The sequence below is a fragment of the Crinia signifera genome, chromosome 1, assembly GCF_055691185.1.
Source record: "Crinia signifera chromosome 1, ASM5569118v1, whole genome shotgun sequence".
In the NCBI taxonomy this organism is placed as follows: domain Eukaryota; kingdom Metazoa; phylum Chordata; class Amphibia; order Anura; family Myobatrachidae; genus Crinia; species Crinia signifera.
In genome coordinates, this window is record NC_139217.1 from 322,976,171 (window position 1) to 322,996,379 (window position 20,209).

Sequence of the window (20,209 nt, forward strand, 5' to 3'; positions counted from 1 at the left end):
CCCCTCCACTGCAGGAGAAATCATTTGATAGTCGGCGACCATCTAATGATTTCTCCTATCCTTTGCAAATAGAAGTCAGTTAAAACTGACTTTTATTTGCGATTGCCGGGACGAAGACGAGACAGGTGGCTGACGTATATCTGCTTGACAGGCTATTCATATTTAAGAAAGACTGATATTAGGATATATGTGCTAAAAATAAAAAAGGGGGTAGTTTTTGCTTGTAGAATGCATTGTAATACATGATCAGTATCACAAGATGGTACCACATGGAAGATGTATGCTAAAAGAGGGAATCATAGCCCCTAATGATCCCTCCCAAAGTACTCATTGGCAGCTCTTTAAATGGGATAAAGCCCCTGGATGGTAGGTATGCAACACGTCGCCTCATGTCCCAGTGTCTTGGCTTAGGGACTTCCCAAGTTGTCTCTGAAATATGTAACACTTGATAACATGAGGGAGAACTTGGGCTGCTGTGAGTATTACTGCTCGGAGAAATTTAATTAACAGCCCAGCAATATAACAGGGAAAGCCATAAAAAACCTACTTAAGCCACATATGCTGCATAATCAAATATTCAAGTGTCTGCATAGAGAACATGTCTGTCAAACTGAGAATCAGCAGGGGATAATATATCCAAGTGATAGTTATCAACGTTATTTACAGGCATATCACAAAATAAAATTGATTCTCAATTTACCTATTTAGTCCAAAACCCATAAAGGCATTTGATCAAATCATTACCATCTGGTTTATGATTCCAATGTGTTTTCCCTTCCATTGTTTGCACTAGCTATCTGGTTGAATGTGCATCTGGATTGCTGACATAAAAAAACCTAAACTTTCAGCTATGGCAATTGGTTACACTTTCTTACTGAAGAGTTAATTACTGTTTTCATCTATATTTCCTTCAAAAGAGAGAGTAGTCAATCTATTTATAGAATAAGAATAAGTTGCCCAAGTTGTCTAGCCAGGTATATTCAATGAGTGTTGAAACTGCCATCTTGCCGAAAAGATATCAGTTTTCAACATGATTAGATCGGAAGGTGTTCAATAGCCGCTAATCCACCTGCTTTTGACAGAAACACTGTGTTTCTGTCAATCTCAATCCGACATAAAAAGATGCTGGATTGAGGCAGGGAGGATGGTGCCAGGTGTGCAGCAGCAGTTTACACGGTGGCATGCTCCTGTCCGCCACCCACACCCTCCCACCAACTCCCGCACCCTCCTGTACCCACCCGCCAACTCCCGTACCCACCACTGCCGGGCGAAAGCAGCTCACCCGGCCCTGTCCCGGCTTCTGCTGCCTCCATTCAGAATTTCAGAATGGATCTGGCATCAACTAAATAAACACCTATGGCTTTAATAAAGTTTTCTGAAAGCACTTTCCATCTTCAAATCCATGGGATCTTTAAAGAGGACTTCTTCTAGTGGAATTAAAGTTCTAGCACACAAACTTAATATGTCTGCATCTACTTTAGAAACCTGACTACATTTCAGTATCCCTTCATAATGACAACAAAACATATGTTACAATACTTTTGCCTTAGACTGTATTTTTACTTACTCCAAATTCTTATGGAATCCTCCATTTCGGCACATACTGCACCTCTGTTCTTGAGGCTTTGCTCCTCAAAAAGAGATTTTTGTGCTATGCAGAACCTATTGCCTCAATCATCATCCAAAGACTTACACATGTTCTTCAGAAGGGGTATTTTTCAGCTGCTTGGTATCTGGATCAGGTTTATGGATGCTGCAGATAAAATTGCATTCTGCAGACTTTTCAGTGTTCCTGGCTCTTTTACAGACTGCCTAATGTGACATGGTGCATGCGAGGGTGAAGCATCTGTTTAGGCGTAATCTACGAAAATCTCCACAACCAATTTTTCTCCAATAGGCAGCAAACTGGTGTACCAGGTTTAGCTAGCCTCTACATAGCTTGCAACATCAGATATTGCATTTTTGGTACTTATGAGAAATAAAAAAAAAAAACTGCTACCTGCCTCTGGGAGTGCCCAGTGGTTCAGGCCTTCTGGAGACAGGTTAGAAGAGATGCTGAAACCCATTTGATTAATATCATACCCTTTACTCCAGAATGGGTAATCCTCGGTATCCTTCCGAAAGGACAAAAATTCACCCGGGTTGCAGGAAACGACTTCTTGCAATAAGTGCAGCAGCCAAAAGAACTATTCTACAAGAGTGGATTCATCCAACCCTGTAAACTTTGAACTGTATAAAGAAAAACTTACTTTTATTTTTCAAATGGATTGGGTTGAGACCATATTTGACAAGGAAAAGAAAGCGGCTTCTTTTTTTAACACGTGGGAAATCTTTATTGCCACTCTACACGTTTCAATGCAGTCCCAGATTCACAACACCATGTGTCTAACTCAATGGTACTATAGGATCCTCCTATTAAAATTGCCCTGCGGGTGAGCGTACAATTGTACAATTTGTACATTCTATACATGTATCTATCAATGACTTATTCTAATTGTTAAATACGTGATAAAAAGACACTTTATTGTAATCATTTTATCTAACAGTACTTTATTGTTACCTTATACAACTCTTGCAATATCCCATTCTTTGCATATGTATATTTTGTATGTACCTTCGGTGCTTTTGTTTCAATAAAAAAACACAACAACTGCTACCTATCTCACAGAGTTTAAATACAGAAAAAGCAGGGCAAATGGACGAGCCACATTATAGAACATAGATACGTGAGTGATTTTCTTTTAGATACCTGGATCTGCCTAAATTAGAAAGGATTAACACACAGAAATGTCATGGATTTCTGAAGAAGAAATGTAAGTACCTACTAGCATACAACAGTAGTATATAGTGACTAGCAAAAGTGGCCCAGTGGTTTGCCAAATGGTAAAGGCAACGTAAAGAAAGATCTGAAGACCTGTCTGGAAACAGCATAAACAAGTACAGTATTTGCTTTTCTCCATGTTTGGCAAACAAGTGGGTAGTTTTTTTTTTAAATAAGTGTATCTAAGATGTACAAGGTTTTATGCCAAAATATATAATAATGTAAGGCTATCTTACCCTACTATACATGCAAGCACAGGTAAAAAAAAACACTTAAAAAATCTCAAGGATTTACCAAATTATTATAGAGCAAATGATTCTTAAAGTTAAGAAGGGGAAAAATGAAGCTGTGCTGCTGTTAGAGCTGCAGCACAAAGAAGGTTAGGGTAACGGAATGAGCACAAGCAGAGGTTATATAAAGGAGAAAACTTCTCTGAAAACGTCTGGGGAGAGAGATGAGAAAGGAGGGTGGAGGAGCAGTAGGGTAGATGGGAAAGGAAGAGGGGCAGAGAGAAATGGGAAAGGAGGAGGGGGATGGAAAGTGCATGATTTTGCATTTTTTGGCTTTAAACTGTAGTTGCCATGCTCTTGACCATTCCTCTAATCTACCTAGATCACCAAGCATTTGTTTAACCCTTCTGGTGTGTCTACCCTGTTACATACCTTTGTGTCATCTGCAAAAAGACACATTTTACCCTCAATTCCATTTGCAATATCACCAATAAAGATATTAAAAAGCACTGGTCCAAGTACAGATCCCTGGGGTACTCCACTTGTGACCTTTCCCTCCTTTGACTGTACACCGTTTACTACAACTCTCTTTTTTCTGTCCTGCATCCAAGATCTTATCCATTAAACCATCTTAGAATCCAATCCCAAACTTTCAAGATTATTTAACAGTCTGCGGTGTGGGACAGTGTCAATAGTTTCTCTAGACTTTAGTAAGGCTTTTGACAGTGTCCCACATTGGTGATATTGCAAATGGAATGGAGGGTAAAATGTGCCTTTTTTGAGGAGGAGGAGGAGGAGGAGGAGGAGGAGGAGGAGGAGGAAGAGGGTGATCATGGTAAAGGAGGAGGGGGACATGGGAAAAGAGGAGGGGGAAAAAGATGGGAAAGGAGGGAGTGGTAGAAAGATGTAGGAAAGGAGGGGGAGAGAGAGAGCGATGGGAAAGGAGAAGAGGGGGAGATGGTAAAAGAGAAATGTGAGAGTAATATAAGGGAAAGCAGGCAGGGGATAGAGAGATGGGAGAGGATTAGTGGTTGAGAGAGATTGAAAAGGAGAGGAGGTGGTAAAAGAGATAGGAAAAGAGAGAAAAGATGGGAAAAAGGAGAGGGGGTGCACAACAGCTAGCAGCCCTGCAATGACATGACCAAATACAATTAATATATAATGTAACATGTTCTTTACTACGAAACTTAATAAACTCCTTCTTATGCAACTAGTGATACTCATCTGAGAGATTTGTGAATTTGGTCACAGTATCTTGGAAGCCTTTGGGGTCCTATAGCACCTAGTGTTCCCAGCTGTTCCCTGTCTTACCATCTGGCAGCTCACCTGCCTTATGTAGTATGTGCCAACTGCATAGACTAACACTGCAATTATTATCTTATTGATAGTAGCAGTAAGCCAAGAAGAGGATTCAACATACACAGTACGTAGGATTCCTAGAGAAATAAACTATATATTTGAAGCCAATCAATTTGACAACAATAACATAAAAATACTACAAAGTAGGGGCGTGGCTTGGCGGCCATCGGCAGAGGCTGCTTTTTTGCTGGGCTCCGTTAGATCCCATCCTTGGCTGACCCACTGCAGGTTCCTAAGTGCCCACAGGACGCCCCGCGCTACCCTTCACCCACCCCTGTGCCCTCCGGCGCCGGACTGATCGAGCCGCGGAGTCGGGGTGCCTTTTTGAAGGCGCTTGCGGATTGCGGCCTACCTGAAGTCGGAGGCCGGGGCCTCTATTTCCCTGCCGCCCCGGAGGCGATCCGGATGCCGCGGGGCTGACGCTCCAGAAGAGCTCCTGCCGCCAGCTGTAGACCCGCCAGTCAGGAACTCCGTGCCCCCGCCCGCCGGTGAAACTCCTGAGCTGCTGCCGCACAGCGGTGGCCGTGCTGCGACCCGGCGCTCCCTCCGTGCTCCCGTCCTGCGGCTGCCTGCACGACCGCAGCGCCGCACTCACAGCGGGCAGTGACTGAGACTGGCGCTCATCAAACCGGGCTCTCCCCATCGCCCCCAATGGAGGACACGGCGGCAGCCTGAGGGGGGTCGGAGGTCAGCACTTGGACGCGTGCGTGGATCTCCGCTTCCCCCGCTGCTCTGCTGCTCCCTGACCCTTGCCTTGCACGGCGGGTCGGGGACTACAAGTGCCAGAGTGCACGGCCCCTCGGCACCCGGATAGTAATCCCCCCTGGCCTCACATCACAACCACTCTCTCCCTCAGCTCCCCTCACCAGGTGCTCCCTCCCCTGGCTCAACGGTCACCTCTGGCCCCCTTTTCAGATCTCCCACTAAGCTGCCCCTGCTAAGGGGGAAAATAACACATAAAAAAAAATTAAAAAAAAAAAAAATAAATAAATAATAATAATAAAAAATAACAAAAAATATATAAATATTCATGCTTAAAGGGTGAGAAAAATAAAAAAAAAAAAAGTGAGGAAGAACTAACGTTTAGTAATCGCTCATAAACAGCTCGCGCCTTCACACTGTGACCCCCAGGAGCTGACAGATGTGAGCCCCCCCTCTGCCATGCCGCCCCACTAACGGGGGAATGTGATCTCCGTCCCCTAAGACACACAGTGCTTCACCTACATGTAACCGCCACCTAGCCACTTCTCTTAAATGGGCAAAAGAGGTAAGGGATCTCAAAGCCGAACCCCTCAAAAGCCTCGCACCAGCTCCTACCAACAGAGCTTACGCTCCTTTCTTTCCATTCCACAATCTGCTGATTCCCCAGAAGCCCCCTCGGACGACGCCGCTTCCACATCTTCCAACATGGCCGCAACCCCCCCACCGGGGCCCTCTCGGGACGCCATAACACAGTTAAGAGGTGAAATATCAGAGATCCTCTCTCATGTTAAATCATTGCCCTCTAAACAGGACATGCAGGCCCTTGAAACAAGGATTCATGAATCTCTCCAATCCCAAATATCGCTGGTCCAGACTGATGTGACCCATATAGGCACACGTGTTGCCGTACTAGAAGATGACAGGGACGAAGTGCATTCCCAGCTCCTTCATATGCAAGAATCGCTAACTCAACAATCCCTAGACTTGCGGGCAACGCAAAGCAAACTAGACGATCTGGACAATCGAGGACGAAGGAACAACTTGCGGGTCCGCGGCCTACCAGAAGACATCCCCCCGTCGGGCCTAATGGACGTTCTCAACAAAATCTTTTTAGAAATACTGAACCTCGACCCAAATGACTCAATTGAATTTGACCGGGCTCATAGGGCCTTACGCCCGAGAGGAGCGGCAACGGACCGCCCGAGAGATGTCATCTGCCGTTTCCATTACTTCTCCCAAAAAGAGGAAATCCTCCGCAAGATTCGCTCCTTGGAAGCAGTGGAGTTCGGAGGAACCAATATCCAAATTTTCCAAGACCTTTCCTGGCGCACTCTTCAGCAACGTAAGATGCTGAAGCCCCTCACGGAGGCCCTGCGCCACAAAAATATTAAATACCGCTGGGGTTTCCCGATGTCCCTCCAGGTCTCGCATAGCGGCCAACCCCTCACCCTCAAAGACCCCGCAGGTCTCCCGGACTTCTGCTCCACACTTGGTCTGGACCCAATACAACTACCGGACTGGCAGGCCTTCTCACTCCCCGCCATTCCCACACCGAGCCTACCGAGAAGGCCCCGTTGGGATCTGGTTAAATCCCCCAAGAAAAAGTCCAGAGATGCAGACCCCTCTTCAACTCCAGATCCCCCGTGACCTGCTGGGACCCCCCTCCTTGCCCATATCTGTCTTTTTTCCATTCCGACGAGTTGGAAGGTTGACCATACGGTATTAAGACTTATCTGAATGTGTTACCCCATGTTATATTACCTGTTAACATGCACTGTGTCTATTGCTACATCTTATTGTTGCATACTACTGTTTGCTCCTACTATTCCTCCCACTTGGGTGGACGGAGGCACTGACACCCAGTGTGCCCCCCGCCGCAACCGTCTTTTCCGTGACATAAGGGCTCTGGTAGTCCCTTTTTTTTTGTCCGGATGCGGCTCTCCTTGTTTTTGTTCTCAGATTGTTTACTAATCTTCAGTATTGGAAATGTTATTGTTTATGTTTATTTCTGTCCCCACCTCCTCCTCCACTACTATCCTCTCCTCCTGACCCCCCTCCCATCCTTCCCCCCTTCCGGTACCCTAGCTCTAAGTTTCTTTGTCCTCCTCCTCCCTCATGACCACCTCTCTCAGGATTCTTTCCATAAACGCTAGAGGGCTGAATGTCCCAGAAAAAAGGTCACAGGCCCTCCGGTCTTTCCGTGCTGAAAGGGCCGACATAGTCCTGGTGCAGGAGACCCACTTCCGCCAGTCCGAAACCTCCCCCAAACTTAGCAACCACTATTTCCCCACTGCCCACTACTCTAACTTCTCCCAATCCAAGTCTAAGGGAGTAGCAGTCCTTTTTGCTAAGCACCTACCAGTATCCAATATTGTGGCACACGAGTTGGAGGAGGGGAGATGCCTTCTCATTACCTGCACTATAGCCGACTCCGCCACTACCATAGTTAATATTTACGCCCCCAACCAGGGCCAACCGGCCTTCCTAGAGAAAATGCTAGACTAGATATCGTCCATGCGTGTTGGCCTTCTAGTCATTGGTGGTGACTTGAATTGGGCCCTTGACCCCCGTTTAGACGCCTCCTCTGGGCCCACCCGCCCTGAAAGGACACTACGCAGAGTAAGGCGGCTACTCCACACTCACCAGCTGTCCGACATCTGGCGTATCCTACACCCCTCGGAAAGAGACTATACTCACTTCTCCCCACCTCACCAATCCTACTCTAGAATAGACTACTTACTGATAGACCATAACCACCTCCAGTTTGCACACGAGGCTAAAATCGGCCCAGTGACTTGGTCAGACCACGCCCCCATCTCACTAGACCTCTCCCTAAGACCTACTCTACCAGACTCTGGTGCTTTAATGAATCCTTACTAAATGACGCGTATTGCAGATCACAATTAGAAGAGACCATCAAGGATTACATTACCAATAACTCGACCCCTGAAGTTTCCAAGCTCTCAATTTGGGAGGCGCACAAATGCGTTCTGAGGAGAAATGCATCCAGTTGAGCTCCTTCCTTAAGAAGCAGAGATCTGGTCAGATAGAGAAACTTCTCAGGGACATACAGACCCTTGAATCTTCCCACAAGTCCTCCCTCTCTCCCGACACTTACTGTGAACTCCTTGCTGCTCGGTCGGAACTAAATAGGATCCTCCTAGATAAGATCAAATTCTCCTATAGAAAATGCCGTAGCAAATACTATAAATGGGGCAACAAACCTGGTAAAATGCTGGCCCGAGCTCTCCGCGAAAAAAGAGCCATTTCCTTCATATCCTCTATCAGGGATGAGACGGACCGAACTATCCACGAGACGGATAAGATAGCGGAAGCCTTCTGCTCCTACTATTCCTCGCTCTATAACCTCCCCCCTACAGAATCCTTCCCTGAGGCTGGGGAGAAGCAACGCGCGATAGGTGATTATCTCACCAGGGTAGGGTTCCCAAAACTTAGTCCAGCCAATATAGAGGAACTAGAAAAACCATTTTCACTCCTCGAACTAGAGGAAGCTATAAAATCATCCCCCTCTGGGAAGAGCCCAGGCCCAGATGGCTTTCCCATTGTTTATTATAAGGCCTTCAAAGACAAACTGCTCCCCATGCTCCTGGAAGCCTTTAACTCGATCTCAGACTCGACCCCCTTTTCCAAACAGTCCCTTGAAGCTATCATTACAGTTATCCCTAAAGAGGGCAAAGACCCGTCCCTCTGCCCCAGTTATCGCCCCATATCACTTTTGAATTCTGACCTGAAACTCTTCGCCAAACTCTTAGCAAATAGACTGAAGTTGCTTCTCCCGGGCATCATACATAGTGATCAAGTGGGGTTTGTCCCGGGACGTGAGGCCCGAGACAACACCTCCAAAATTCTGGCTCTAGTCCACCACATTTCTAAGACGGGTGCCCCAGCGATCCTGCTCTCTACCGATGCCGAAAAAGCGTTTGACAGGATCGACTGGAGCTTCATGTCAGGTATCCTCCAACACATGGGATTAGGCCCCACTTTCTCCCAACACATTCTCTCCCTTTATCGTACTCCATCAGCCAAGGTCAAGGTCAACGGCTCCCTATCCACTCCCTTTAATATTAGGAACGGTACTCGCCAGGGCTGCCCCCTTTCACCACTAATATTTATTCTCTGCATGGAGGCCCTGGCCCTCTCTATAAGAGCGAACCCAGATATCTCGGGCTTCACCCTCCTCGGCCAGGAATATATACTAGCCCTATTTGCCGACGACCTACTCGCAACCCTCACATCTCCGATCATCTCCCTCCCTAACTTAATGGAGGAGTTTCGTCTCTTTGGGGCCCTTTCCAACTTTAAAATGAATTACACAAAGTCAATTGCGCTAAATATTTCCACCCCCCCTAGTATCATCTCCGGCCTCAAATCAGCGTTTCCCTTCACCTGGCATGATTCCCAATTAAAATACCTTGGCGTAGTCATCACTAGATGCCCCTCCCGTCTCTTTGAAGCTAACTTCACCCCCCTCCTTACGAAACTGCGGCACGACTTGTGTTCGTGGAGAGCTCAACCTTTTTCATGGTTTGGTAGATTGGGGATCCTGAAGATGAACTTCCTACAAAGGATCCTTTACCTTCTCCAGACCCTTCCCATTAAGATTCCCCAGCACTGGTTTAAGGATATACAGGCCATAATACGTGATTTTGTCTGGGCAGGAAAACGCCCGCGTCTGAGACTAGATCTCCTCCACAGATCAACATCTAGGGGAGGCTTAAGACTCCCATATATCCAGGGATACTATCAGGCCTCACTACTAACTAGGATCATTGAATGGTCGAGAAGAGACACGACAAAACAATGGGTTCGGATCGAGCAGCAGGAATTACGCACCCCGGTATACATAGCCCCATGGCTCCCCTCCTTGCCTGACTCAGGCCACCCCACTATAGGGCCCACCATGCAAACATGGAAATCCCTTAGGAAATTTGCCTCCATTTCCTCAAAGACCTCCCCATATAGGTCCTTTCTTGCACTTAGCTGCTTTCCTCCTGGTACAGATCTGTCGGCCTTCAGCCGTTGGTTAGATAGGGGACTCTTCCGAATAGGACAGTTGGTGAGCGCGGGACGTTTTCTGTCTTTTGATAAAGTTAAAGCTGAATGGAACCTGCCAGATGTGGAATACTGGCGGTACCTACAGGTTCGTCACTATCTCCACTCTCTCGGTCCCTCCAACACACTAACCAGCCCCCCGTCACCCTTTGAACTCCTTTGCGCCAATAAGACCCCCCCACAACACACCATCTCCACATTATACAATCTTATCCTGGCAGATATCAGCCTCAAACCCCCCCACTTTACGGTCGCCTGGGACCGCGAATTGGGAAAGGAGTTGGGTGACGCCAACTGGGAAAAGATCTTCTGCCTGGCTCACGCATGTTCCACCAGTGTGGGAGTCCGCGAAACACAATACAAATTAATATCTCACTGGTACAGATGTCCAGACACCCTCTCCAAAATGGGCACTGGAGCTCCCAATATCTGCTGGCGCTGCTCCAGGGCCCCAGGAAACCCACTGCACATATGGTGGCAGTGCCCTCTTATCCTACCTTTTTGGTCGGAGATTTTCAGATTGTCTGCGATTATCCTGGGAGACCAGATCCCTACTGACCAACTATTCTGGCTATTCCACCTCTCACCAGCCCCCATATCGAGATACAAAAACTCCCTGTTATGCCACCTGAACAATGCTGCTAAATCGGTTATCCCGGTGAGATGGCGTTCCTCCTCTCCTCCAACAACAAAGGACTGGTTCAAAAAAATAGACTTTTACATGGACATGGAAGACATCCTATCCTCTGCAGAGGACAGACACGCCCAGTTCAGGATTACATGGTCCCGCTGGCTGCTCTTTAAGGACACCAAGACCTACAGAGAAGCAATAACACCCTAATCCTCTTGGTGCCCCCTCCCCCCCTTTCTAACGACCTGGTTACCGCCCGTCTCCCCCCTCACGCTTGCTCTCCCGCTGACCTTCCCTATCGAAAGTGGTCGAAGACCCGCGTATACTATACTTACTGTTAACTAAATTTACGAACCGGAATACCCCCCCCCCCTCCGATACCCATCCCTTTTCCTTTCTCTTTCCCCTTCCCCCCCATACCAGTTTTTGCATATTCTTCTAAACTTATGTACTGCTTTTCAATTGCCAAATTTATAATGGAATTATACTGTGTTTGCTACACCTAAAAACAATAAAAATCTATTTGCAATAAAAATACTACAAAGTAAAATCTATATGGGGTTCCCCGATTTTTTTAAACCAGCCCCAGGCTCCAGGTCCGGGGCTGGTTCCCAAAATACGGGGGACAAAATGAGTAGGAGTCCACCGTATTTTAAGAACCAGCCCCAGGCCAAACCAGCCAGCAGGGTAATGTCACAGCTGGGGGACACTTAGCCCCGCGGCTAAAACATTCATCCCTACTGACCAGTCAGCCTGGCCAGGAGCCCTGGGGGAGTGGGGACCCCCCAATAAAAGGGTCCCCCCCTCCAGGACTTACCTGACCAGGCTGAAGCCTGGTGCTGTCCCCAGTGACCCTGGAGCGGTGGTCACCGGGCTGATTAACTTGTGTACAAAGAATAATAAACTATTGTTTAATACTGTGAAACTATGAGTCCCAGCAAGCCTCCCCCGGAAGCTGGGACTTGGAGAACCACAACTCTCATAACAAACTGTGGTCAGATCCGGGAGCCCACCACAGATGGGTGTATGCTGGTCACACCAAGGGCATGGCAAATGGTTAAGCTTAAAACAAAAGGATGAGGTTCAAGTAATGCTAATTGCAAAACCAAACCTGAGCAATGCCGGGTACCTCAGCTGGTGTCTTATAAAAAAGAGAATAAGACTAAACAGGAGCAGACACTTTGCATGTCACTGTGAACTCCTCTGCACGCTGCAGATAAATAATTACACTAATCTAAATCAGAGGATGAGGGAGTGCCTCTTATTCTGCAACACACACACTACCCAATATATAGTTAATAATATGTATGATAACAATATAGTTAATGTATGGTTCATACCATTGCATTGTTAATGATCCCCCCATAGTCTATGCTGCAAGCACAATGTTGACTATATTGTCATCGATGCCTGCTAGCAGCAGGGGTGGGTGATGTCACTGAACAATATCATAAAAGATATTGTTCCGTCTGCATGCACTAGATTGTTCTGCATGCACTAGATTGTTCATTCAGCGTTCGTTAATGATATCGGAGGTGCTGCAAATTGTGTATGGAGCTTTTGTCTCCCATTCCTTTATTTAAAGCAGTGGTTCTTAACCTCGGTCCTTAGGACTCCCGCACAGTGCACGTTTTACATGTCACCCGGTAGGTGCACAGGTGCACTCATTACTCACTGACACATTTTAAAAGATCACAGGTGGGGCTAATTATTTCACCTGTGATTTTGTGTGGAGACCTGGAAAATGTGCACTGTGTGGGGGTCCAAGGTTGAGAACCACTGCATTAGAGGGGTCACACCACTGCACTGCGTCTATTGACCAACTGCTCACTCACAGTACCATGTAGGTGTGTACAATCCCAACACCAATGTCTCCCTAAATACATGAATGTAGAAAAATACCATGTAACCAGCTGGGTGGCTAATCATCCTCTTGCTGAAAAAAGGGGGCCTTATTTTTTCTGGAGGTCGGGAGCTGTAGCTCCATCTTCCCTGTTGTTAATCTGGCCTTGCTCATAGCCTATTTCTGTGGACCAGCAGTTTATTGAGTGAAGAATGGTTAAATACAATTCTACCATTTTCCCATTGTCAGTCAAAGAGAAAGAAAGATGATTTTGCAGATAACAGTCTCATCTAAGGGAATTTTGATCTGTAGGTTCTGGTGTCCACTTCCAAGTACTGATTTGCCAATAATCATGTACTGATTTGCCAATAATAGAAAGACCTTGACACATAAAAGACAGACTGACAACTGCCGGGAACTCCAGTAGTGTATAGCAGAATTTGATCCTGATTAATATATGATACACAAACACAAGGAACATATGCCTGAAACATCTTGTTATCCTTTTCTGGCATTGCAAATACATATTTTAACACCTTTGTTTCTGTAGAAAATCTACTGTGAAAATACTTAACTTCCATAATAGCTATTTAGTGCATAAACTGCTAAAAAGAAATAGATTATTATTATGTATATACTATTTTAACTATGGTACTGTAAAAAGACCTCTATAATGCAAATGACTAATGATATTTAAGAACCTGAATGGGGGTGCTACAAAGTTCCCAGCAGCATGTTGCCACCAAGCTATGCTGCAGAGGCGCTGTGTGTCCCACTAGTCACGGCTAGAAGTGTTTGGGCCAAGATGCCATTCCACCCAGAACAGTTCACTCTGAACTGCATCTCAGCTATTGAAACCACCTCCTAAACGAACAGCCTTACTTTTACTGTCATCAGACAGTACAGATCTGCCGAATAACCTATCTTGAGTGACTGGAGAGAGACAGTCTTGTGGGACTAGGGCAAACTTTGTCCTCACAGGCATAGTGACAGTGCATGAGAAAAGCCAGACAACTGTAAAAATTATATATAGAATAGAGCTTTTTTATGTACCAGCTATGGGAATCTGCTGCAAATGGAATTTACTAATAATAATTCCAAACAGGCAGCTGTGGATTGGCATAATACAGCTGTAATTCTAATAAATGAGGGATCAATGTGTAAGCACCAAATGAATAGTGGTTTCATGGTTCTGCATGTGTCCCCATCAGGCACAGCGTATCTTTTACACCATGTCTTCAGTACGTGCAAAAACTCACCACCATTACTGTACATAACTCCCCCTTTCCCAGTCCCATTCCAGAACTAAACAGTACAGGTAGAAGAAGCTCTCCAAAACCATCATATATAATAAAAGGCTAACTCTAGGTAATGCAAGTGTTTTGCACATTAAGAGGCTGCTAGATGGCATCTGACAAAGCATTTAAAACGTTGCTCAATAAAAGTGAACACAGCCATCAACACTGACAGTACTAATTAATATTATGATCATTTAAATGCCCAAGGTACTTAAGGATGTAAGGTGCAAAGGAAAAATACCACTACCCAAGCCTTGCAGTGCAATAAGGTAGTTTCAGGTAAAGAATCAACCGTGTCTAGATAAACAGTCAATAGGATGACAACAAAAAGGTCAGCATGCACTAGGTCGGTCTTTTATTGGGTTGTCAATGTCGACACTTCACACAGATTGCTTCGGGCCAGGCGCCTCACTCCTCTAACGCGGCCAACGTGGACTGTAAATGTGATGAAAAAGTCCAAATAAAGGAAAAAAATTGCACAAGACTCATATTGACCTTTGTCATGTGTCGACCATTGTTGTTGACCTTTTTTTGTGTTCACATTTTGTTGGTGACCTATTGACTATCTATCGAGCTATCATCTGGATTCCCAGTGAACTAGTCATACCTGTAATAGAACAAGAAAGATGCTGAGCTGAGGTCCCGATCTTGTCTCAAGACATAAGACGCAAGCAGCTCCATCAATATGAGAAAAAAGAAACGCTGCCCAGACTGCCGATACAACAAAGGTGGGAAGACAACACTTCAACAATATACTGGTAAACACTGCCTTGAACTACCACTGGAAACATATATATAGCAGTCAGGCTCCAATGACACGATTTTGCATGATCAAATTTTTTGCCACTAGACTCATTGCACTATACATATACTGTATAATTAGTAGAGTGGAGAAGAAGTAGTTTTATCAGAGGTGGTGTAAGTGAGGAGAGGGTCAGTGTGCAGGCTGTATTTGGGACCCTTGCTCTCTGGCAGTGCGGTAGGCTTTGTACAGAGGGGACATCTCTACTGCGCATATAAATACAGGCAAATAAAGCGAGGATCAAACTTTTGATACATTTGCAGTAGAATGTAATGCCTGATAATATATAAGTGTGTTAATGTCATCACTTAGCACCCGGGCAGAAACCAAATTGGATAACGGATCTACTGACAAATACAGGCCACTAACAATAAGCAGCTGATAAAAAATTGCCTTCAAGGGATGGACGCGCTATACTGTTTACTGTTAATTACGTACCTGCACAAAACACTCCAGGGACTTCACTCCGCAGGATTACAGTCCTAACTTTGTTATTGCTTTTCAGTGACTCAACAGCCTTCAACATCTATAACAAAGGAAAAAAGCAGTAACACAATGAAATGTCAAAAAGCTATTTTATTTACCACACCATGCTGAAGTTGCCTGAAATTAGAAACAGAAAAGCATACAACATGTATAAGAATGCTTATGCAACCCCCCCCCCCCCCCTCCAAAAAAACCCATAAGGTTTACTATTCACAGTCACTTGGATAATGTTATCAAAGCAGTACATACTACATAGTATGTTGTTTGTAATGCAGTTAATTGACAATATGCTTTTCTTATATTGGAGGTTTTCAATCACAGAATTTATAAGTCGCATTAGACCATACTTCTTTTATGAACATACAAATACTGGCACTTAAGCTCCGTACACATGGGACGATGGGTGCCCCATGCTGATCGCTAAGCACACATGTGATGCTGATGTAATGATGATGATCTGTGCTGAGCAGGGTTTTGCCTATGCCTATAGGGAAATTCCTGTGATCTAAGCAGCATAGACATCGCCATCGCTATAGGGTGTACACATGGAGCGATCCGTGCTTCAGTTTTAAGCGACCTGGTCAGTCCGCATATAAATGGGGCTTAAATCGCCCCGTGTGTATGCCCCTTTACATTAATTGATTAGACCAACCAATAAGTATTTCAGAAGTTATAGAAGAAACAGATAATGAAAACAAATGATTCAAAGTATTTTGCAAGGACAGCCTTCAGGTCAGTGAAACAACTGTAGGGCATCATAAAGGTTAGATCCTTTATTTATCATAAACCAACTAGATTTATTTACTACACTATAATCTTTTTAGTGATTTGTTTGTGTCTTGGACTAGATGGTGCAGTCAACTGTGTTTCATAGACCTATCAAATTCTGATGGCTTTTTATTGTATTAGGAGATGTCCTTAATGGGCAACTCCAGAGTCACGTTATTTGATTGTCCAGTAAGACATGCCTATTGTTGCAATTATGCACAACAGATGACCAGAAACATTATCCACAAGTTCTGTACCGTGTGCTAATTTTGCTATAAAATTGGAGCAGCTTGTGAAATTCAATTAGAAAAGTCAAGTCAAAGTCATTGTCCGGGATCAACTGTTAATCCTGCAGTGTGCACACTATGTGAAATACATGAAACAGTAGTGTAGCACCCTGACCCTCAGAAAGTGATAAATTGGCAGGGGCCATAAGAAACGTATAGGATGCTGTTATAGTATGCCACAAAGCAGAACGCTACAACTTTTTAAATCAATGAAATAGCCATCAAATGTATTTCAACAAATCAATTGGTTCTAGAGTATTTTGAGATACATTGTTTTTAGAGAAACAGTGTTTCATTGGCCATTCTTACTAATTAATCACCTTAAATATATTATTATTCATTAAGAGGGGTATATCAGAGGCACTGCACTATATAATGACATTGTTACACTAATACCCATTGTCCCTTGCAACCTGGGAAAATGCCAGTTCTATTAACTTGGCAAATTCCTGATTCTCTACCTGCTTCGGTAAAGAGGAGGGTCGGCAGGTAGTTTCCTCTTCCACTGACCCAAAATCCTGGGTCGATGTGTGTTCTCATGCAAAAACACAGGATTTATATGTCTGTAAAAGTATTTTTGCCTCCTTTTCACTAACTTATCACCAACTCTGGGGGTGCAAAATAAAATCCACTCTTTCTCCCTTTGGAAATGAACACTGTTTTCTAACTGAATTACAAAAAGTTGTTGCCCGCTTTGACAGGAAGGAATCATTTAGGGGGGATGAAGATAGGGGATGGCGATAAACACAAGGGTGTCATGGCCATTGTTGGGGCATGTATCTGAAGTTAGCTGCAATCATGCACGCAGAAAAACATGGCACCTGCATTGCTACTGCAGCATTGAGTCTGTCGAGCCATAAACATTTTCAAGTAGCCAATTTTCCCTTTATTACATATAGCACAGCTTTTTTTAAACTGTGTGCCCAGACACCCAAGGGTGCTGCAATGCTCTTGCTGGTGTGCCATGGTTTGTCCAGGACCAAGACAAAGTATATATGGTCAGCAAGAGGCTAAACCAGGGCTAGTGGCTACCAATCAAAATATGTAAACAATCGGAAGCACAACCGTACACACCACATAACTGACCCTAAAGCCGGCTACACACTAGCCTATATACTTAATAGATTGTAAGCTTGCAGCAGGGCCCTCTAACCTCCAAGTCTGTCTGTTACCCAGTTTGTTTTATCACTGTCTACTATTGTAAAGCGCAACGGAATCTGCTGCGCTATATAAGAAACTGCAAATAAATAAATAAATAAAACCACTGGTGTATAGGCTGCACAAATGTGTATGCAATTGTGAATGAGAGATTGTGATAGCTTCAGTGGGCGTCTCATTACAATTTGTCGGCGGCAGCTTCACTTGCTAACATTAGCAGTTCTGTAGCTTAAAAAAGCACACCTACTTTACAGTACAATTCTGAATTATGCCCCTTTCAGACTGCACTTTTTAACCGGTATTTTGCGTTTTTTTTACAATTGTAAAATGGTAATATGTGCAGTCTGAAAGGTGCCAAGTGAATTTACCGGTCTTATAAAACTGGCATTTCTAAACGGTAATAAAGCAGTGTTTTACCCGTTTCAGACCCTTTTTTTTTCATCCACTGTTTTCTATGGGGTTAAACGGGTTCAATGTTGTGAAGGGACAAAAACTGCATTGAAATACCGTTTAAGGACAAAAACTGCATTGAAATACCGTTTAAAGATATGCAATGTGAAAGGGGTTTTGGCTGTCTGACCCATTTTTAGCAATGTTTAAAAATACCGGGTCCATGGCCTATTTGCGGTGTGAAAGCAGCATTAATCACTTTGATACCTAAACCAACTGCACTTATATCAAAAGGGCATTACATATTTTAAGTCTATTTCCTTTATTGTGCGTAAGATATCCTGCACTAATCATTCATTAGGAAAGAAGTACAGAAACATCACATTAGTAATTTATCTGATTTTGAAATTATAACACAAAACAGTAACTTACCGATTTGACCAGACCTTTACTAATGGCATTTTTTGCATGTGGTCGATTTATCCCAATCACAGCAATTCCTGGAGAAGTAAAAAGAAAAAAACACGCATTTATACCCTGCCAAATTTCAGAATTATTGGATGAAAACTGCTAGAAACCATACTGAAACTTGTAAATAAGACGGATTCATCAGGAACTGCATTTAGCTTATTGGCTTTATCAAACAAATGAAAGCAAGCTTTACTACCCGATCTCTTGTGTAAAATAGCCCAAATTAGGTGAATTATCCTGTACAACTATTCAACTCTATTTTCTTATTCTTATCTAAAACTCTGTACAGTAAAATTCTGAACTTCAAAGCAAATTTATTAAAATGTTATTACAAATAGAATTTATTAGCTTGCTCTTTACTTTTGCAAAATGACTAACAGTCACACTGCAAAACCGGAAATGGGGACTGAATTCATTAGGCATCTCTTTTCAAAGCTGCCATATCCTTAGCGGTTTTGGCCTCTGGATTTAAAGTGGCATTTACATTCATTATAAAACACATTGATTTTTCTTAAATACATTTATCCATTAATACAGCAGCTAAACCCTTTTGAAAGGCAGTGTATAGTAACTCTAGCCTTATTACTTTATAAGCCCTTGTACATTGGGTAGAACAGTGGTAGAGATATATATGCAGTTGTGCTCATAAGGTTACATACTCTAGCAGAATTTGTGATTTTCTGGCCATTTGTCAGAGAATATAAATGATAACTCACAACATTTTCTTTCACTCATGGTTAGTGGTTGGGTGAAGCCATTTATTGTCAAACAACTGTGTTTACTCTTTTAAAATCATAATGACAACAGAAACTGCCCAAATGACCCTGATCAAAAGTTACATACCCCAGTTCTTAATACAGTGTATTGACAGCTTGAAGTCTTTTGTGGTAGTTGTGGATGAGGCTCTTTATTTCCTCAGATGGTAAAGCTGCCTGTTCTTCTTGGCAAAAAGCCTCCAGTTCCTGTCAATTCTTGGGCTGTATTGAATGAACTGCACATTTGAGATCTCCCCAGAGTGGCACAATGATATTGAGGTCAGGAGACTAAGATGGCCACTCCAGAAGCTTCACTTTATTCTGCTGTAGCCAATGACAGGTCGACTTGTCCATGTGTTTTGGATCATTGTCATCGTCCAAGTACGTCCCCTGCGCAGCTTCCGGGCTGAAGAGTGCAAATTTTCCTCCAGTATTTTCTGCTAACATGCTGCATTCATCTTGCCATCAATTTTGACCAACTTTCGAGTGCCTTTGTAGCTCACACATCCGAAAAACATCAGCGATCCACCTCCGTGTTTCAAAGTAGGAATGGTGTACCTTTCATCATAGTCCTTGTTTATGGTTGTGACCAAAAAGTTCAATTTTGGTCTCATCAATCCAAATGACTTTGTTCCAGAAGTTTTGAGGCCTGTCTATGTGTTGTTTGAAGTATTGTAAGCCGGATGCTCTGTGGCATTTGCGTAGTAATGGCTTTCTTCTGGCAACTCGACCATGCAGCCCATTTTTCTTCAAATGTCTCCTTACTGTACATCCTGACACAATCAAGACACTTTTTTCAGAGTCCTGTATTTCAGCTGAAGTTATTTGTGGATTTTTCTTTGCGTCGCAAACACTTTTTGTTGGTCTACCGTGAATCCCTCCTTTTTCACGTCTTAATTAGAGTTTGAACACTGTGGATTGGCATTCTCAATTGCTTGGATATCTTTTTATATCCCTTTCCTGTGTTAAAAGGTATAACTTTATACAGTTCAATTACCTTTTCCCGCAGATCCTTTGACAATACTTTTGCTTTCCCCATGACTCAGAATCCAGACACGTCAGTGCAGCACTGGATAAAAGATGCAACGGTCTCAGGAGACCAGAAACTCACTGACCTTTTATACACACACACACA

The 20,209-nt window shown here is 44.0% G+C and overlaps 1 protein-coding gene across 1 annotated transcript in view; it reads right to left on the reverse strand.

The window, feature by feature from the left end:
* Positions 1–20,209, reverse strand: part of AUH (AU RNA binding methylglutaconyl-CoA hydratase) — a 212,960-nt gene that overhangs the window by 172,065 nt on the left and 20,686 nt on the right. Inside the window, exons 2-3 of the mRNA XM_083187690.1 lie at positions 18,281–18,348; positions 15,198–15,285 (exon numbers count right to left, since the gene is read on the reverse strand). Of these exons, the coding sequence (XP_083043816.1) occupies positions 15,198–15,285; positions 18,281–18,348 (156 nt within the window). The remainder of the gene's footprint in view (positions 1–15,197; positions 15,286–18,280; positions 18,349–20,209) is intronic.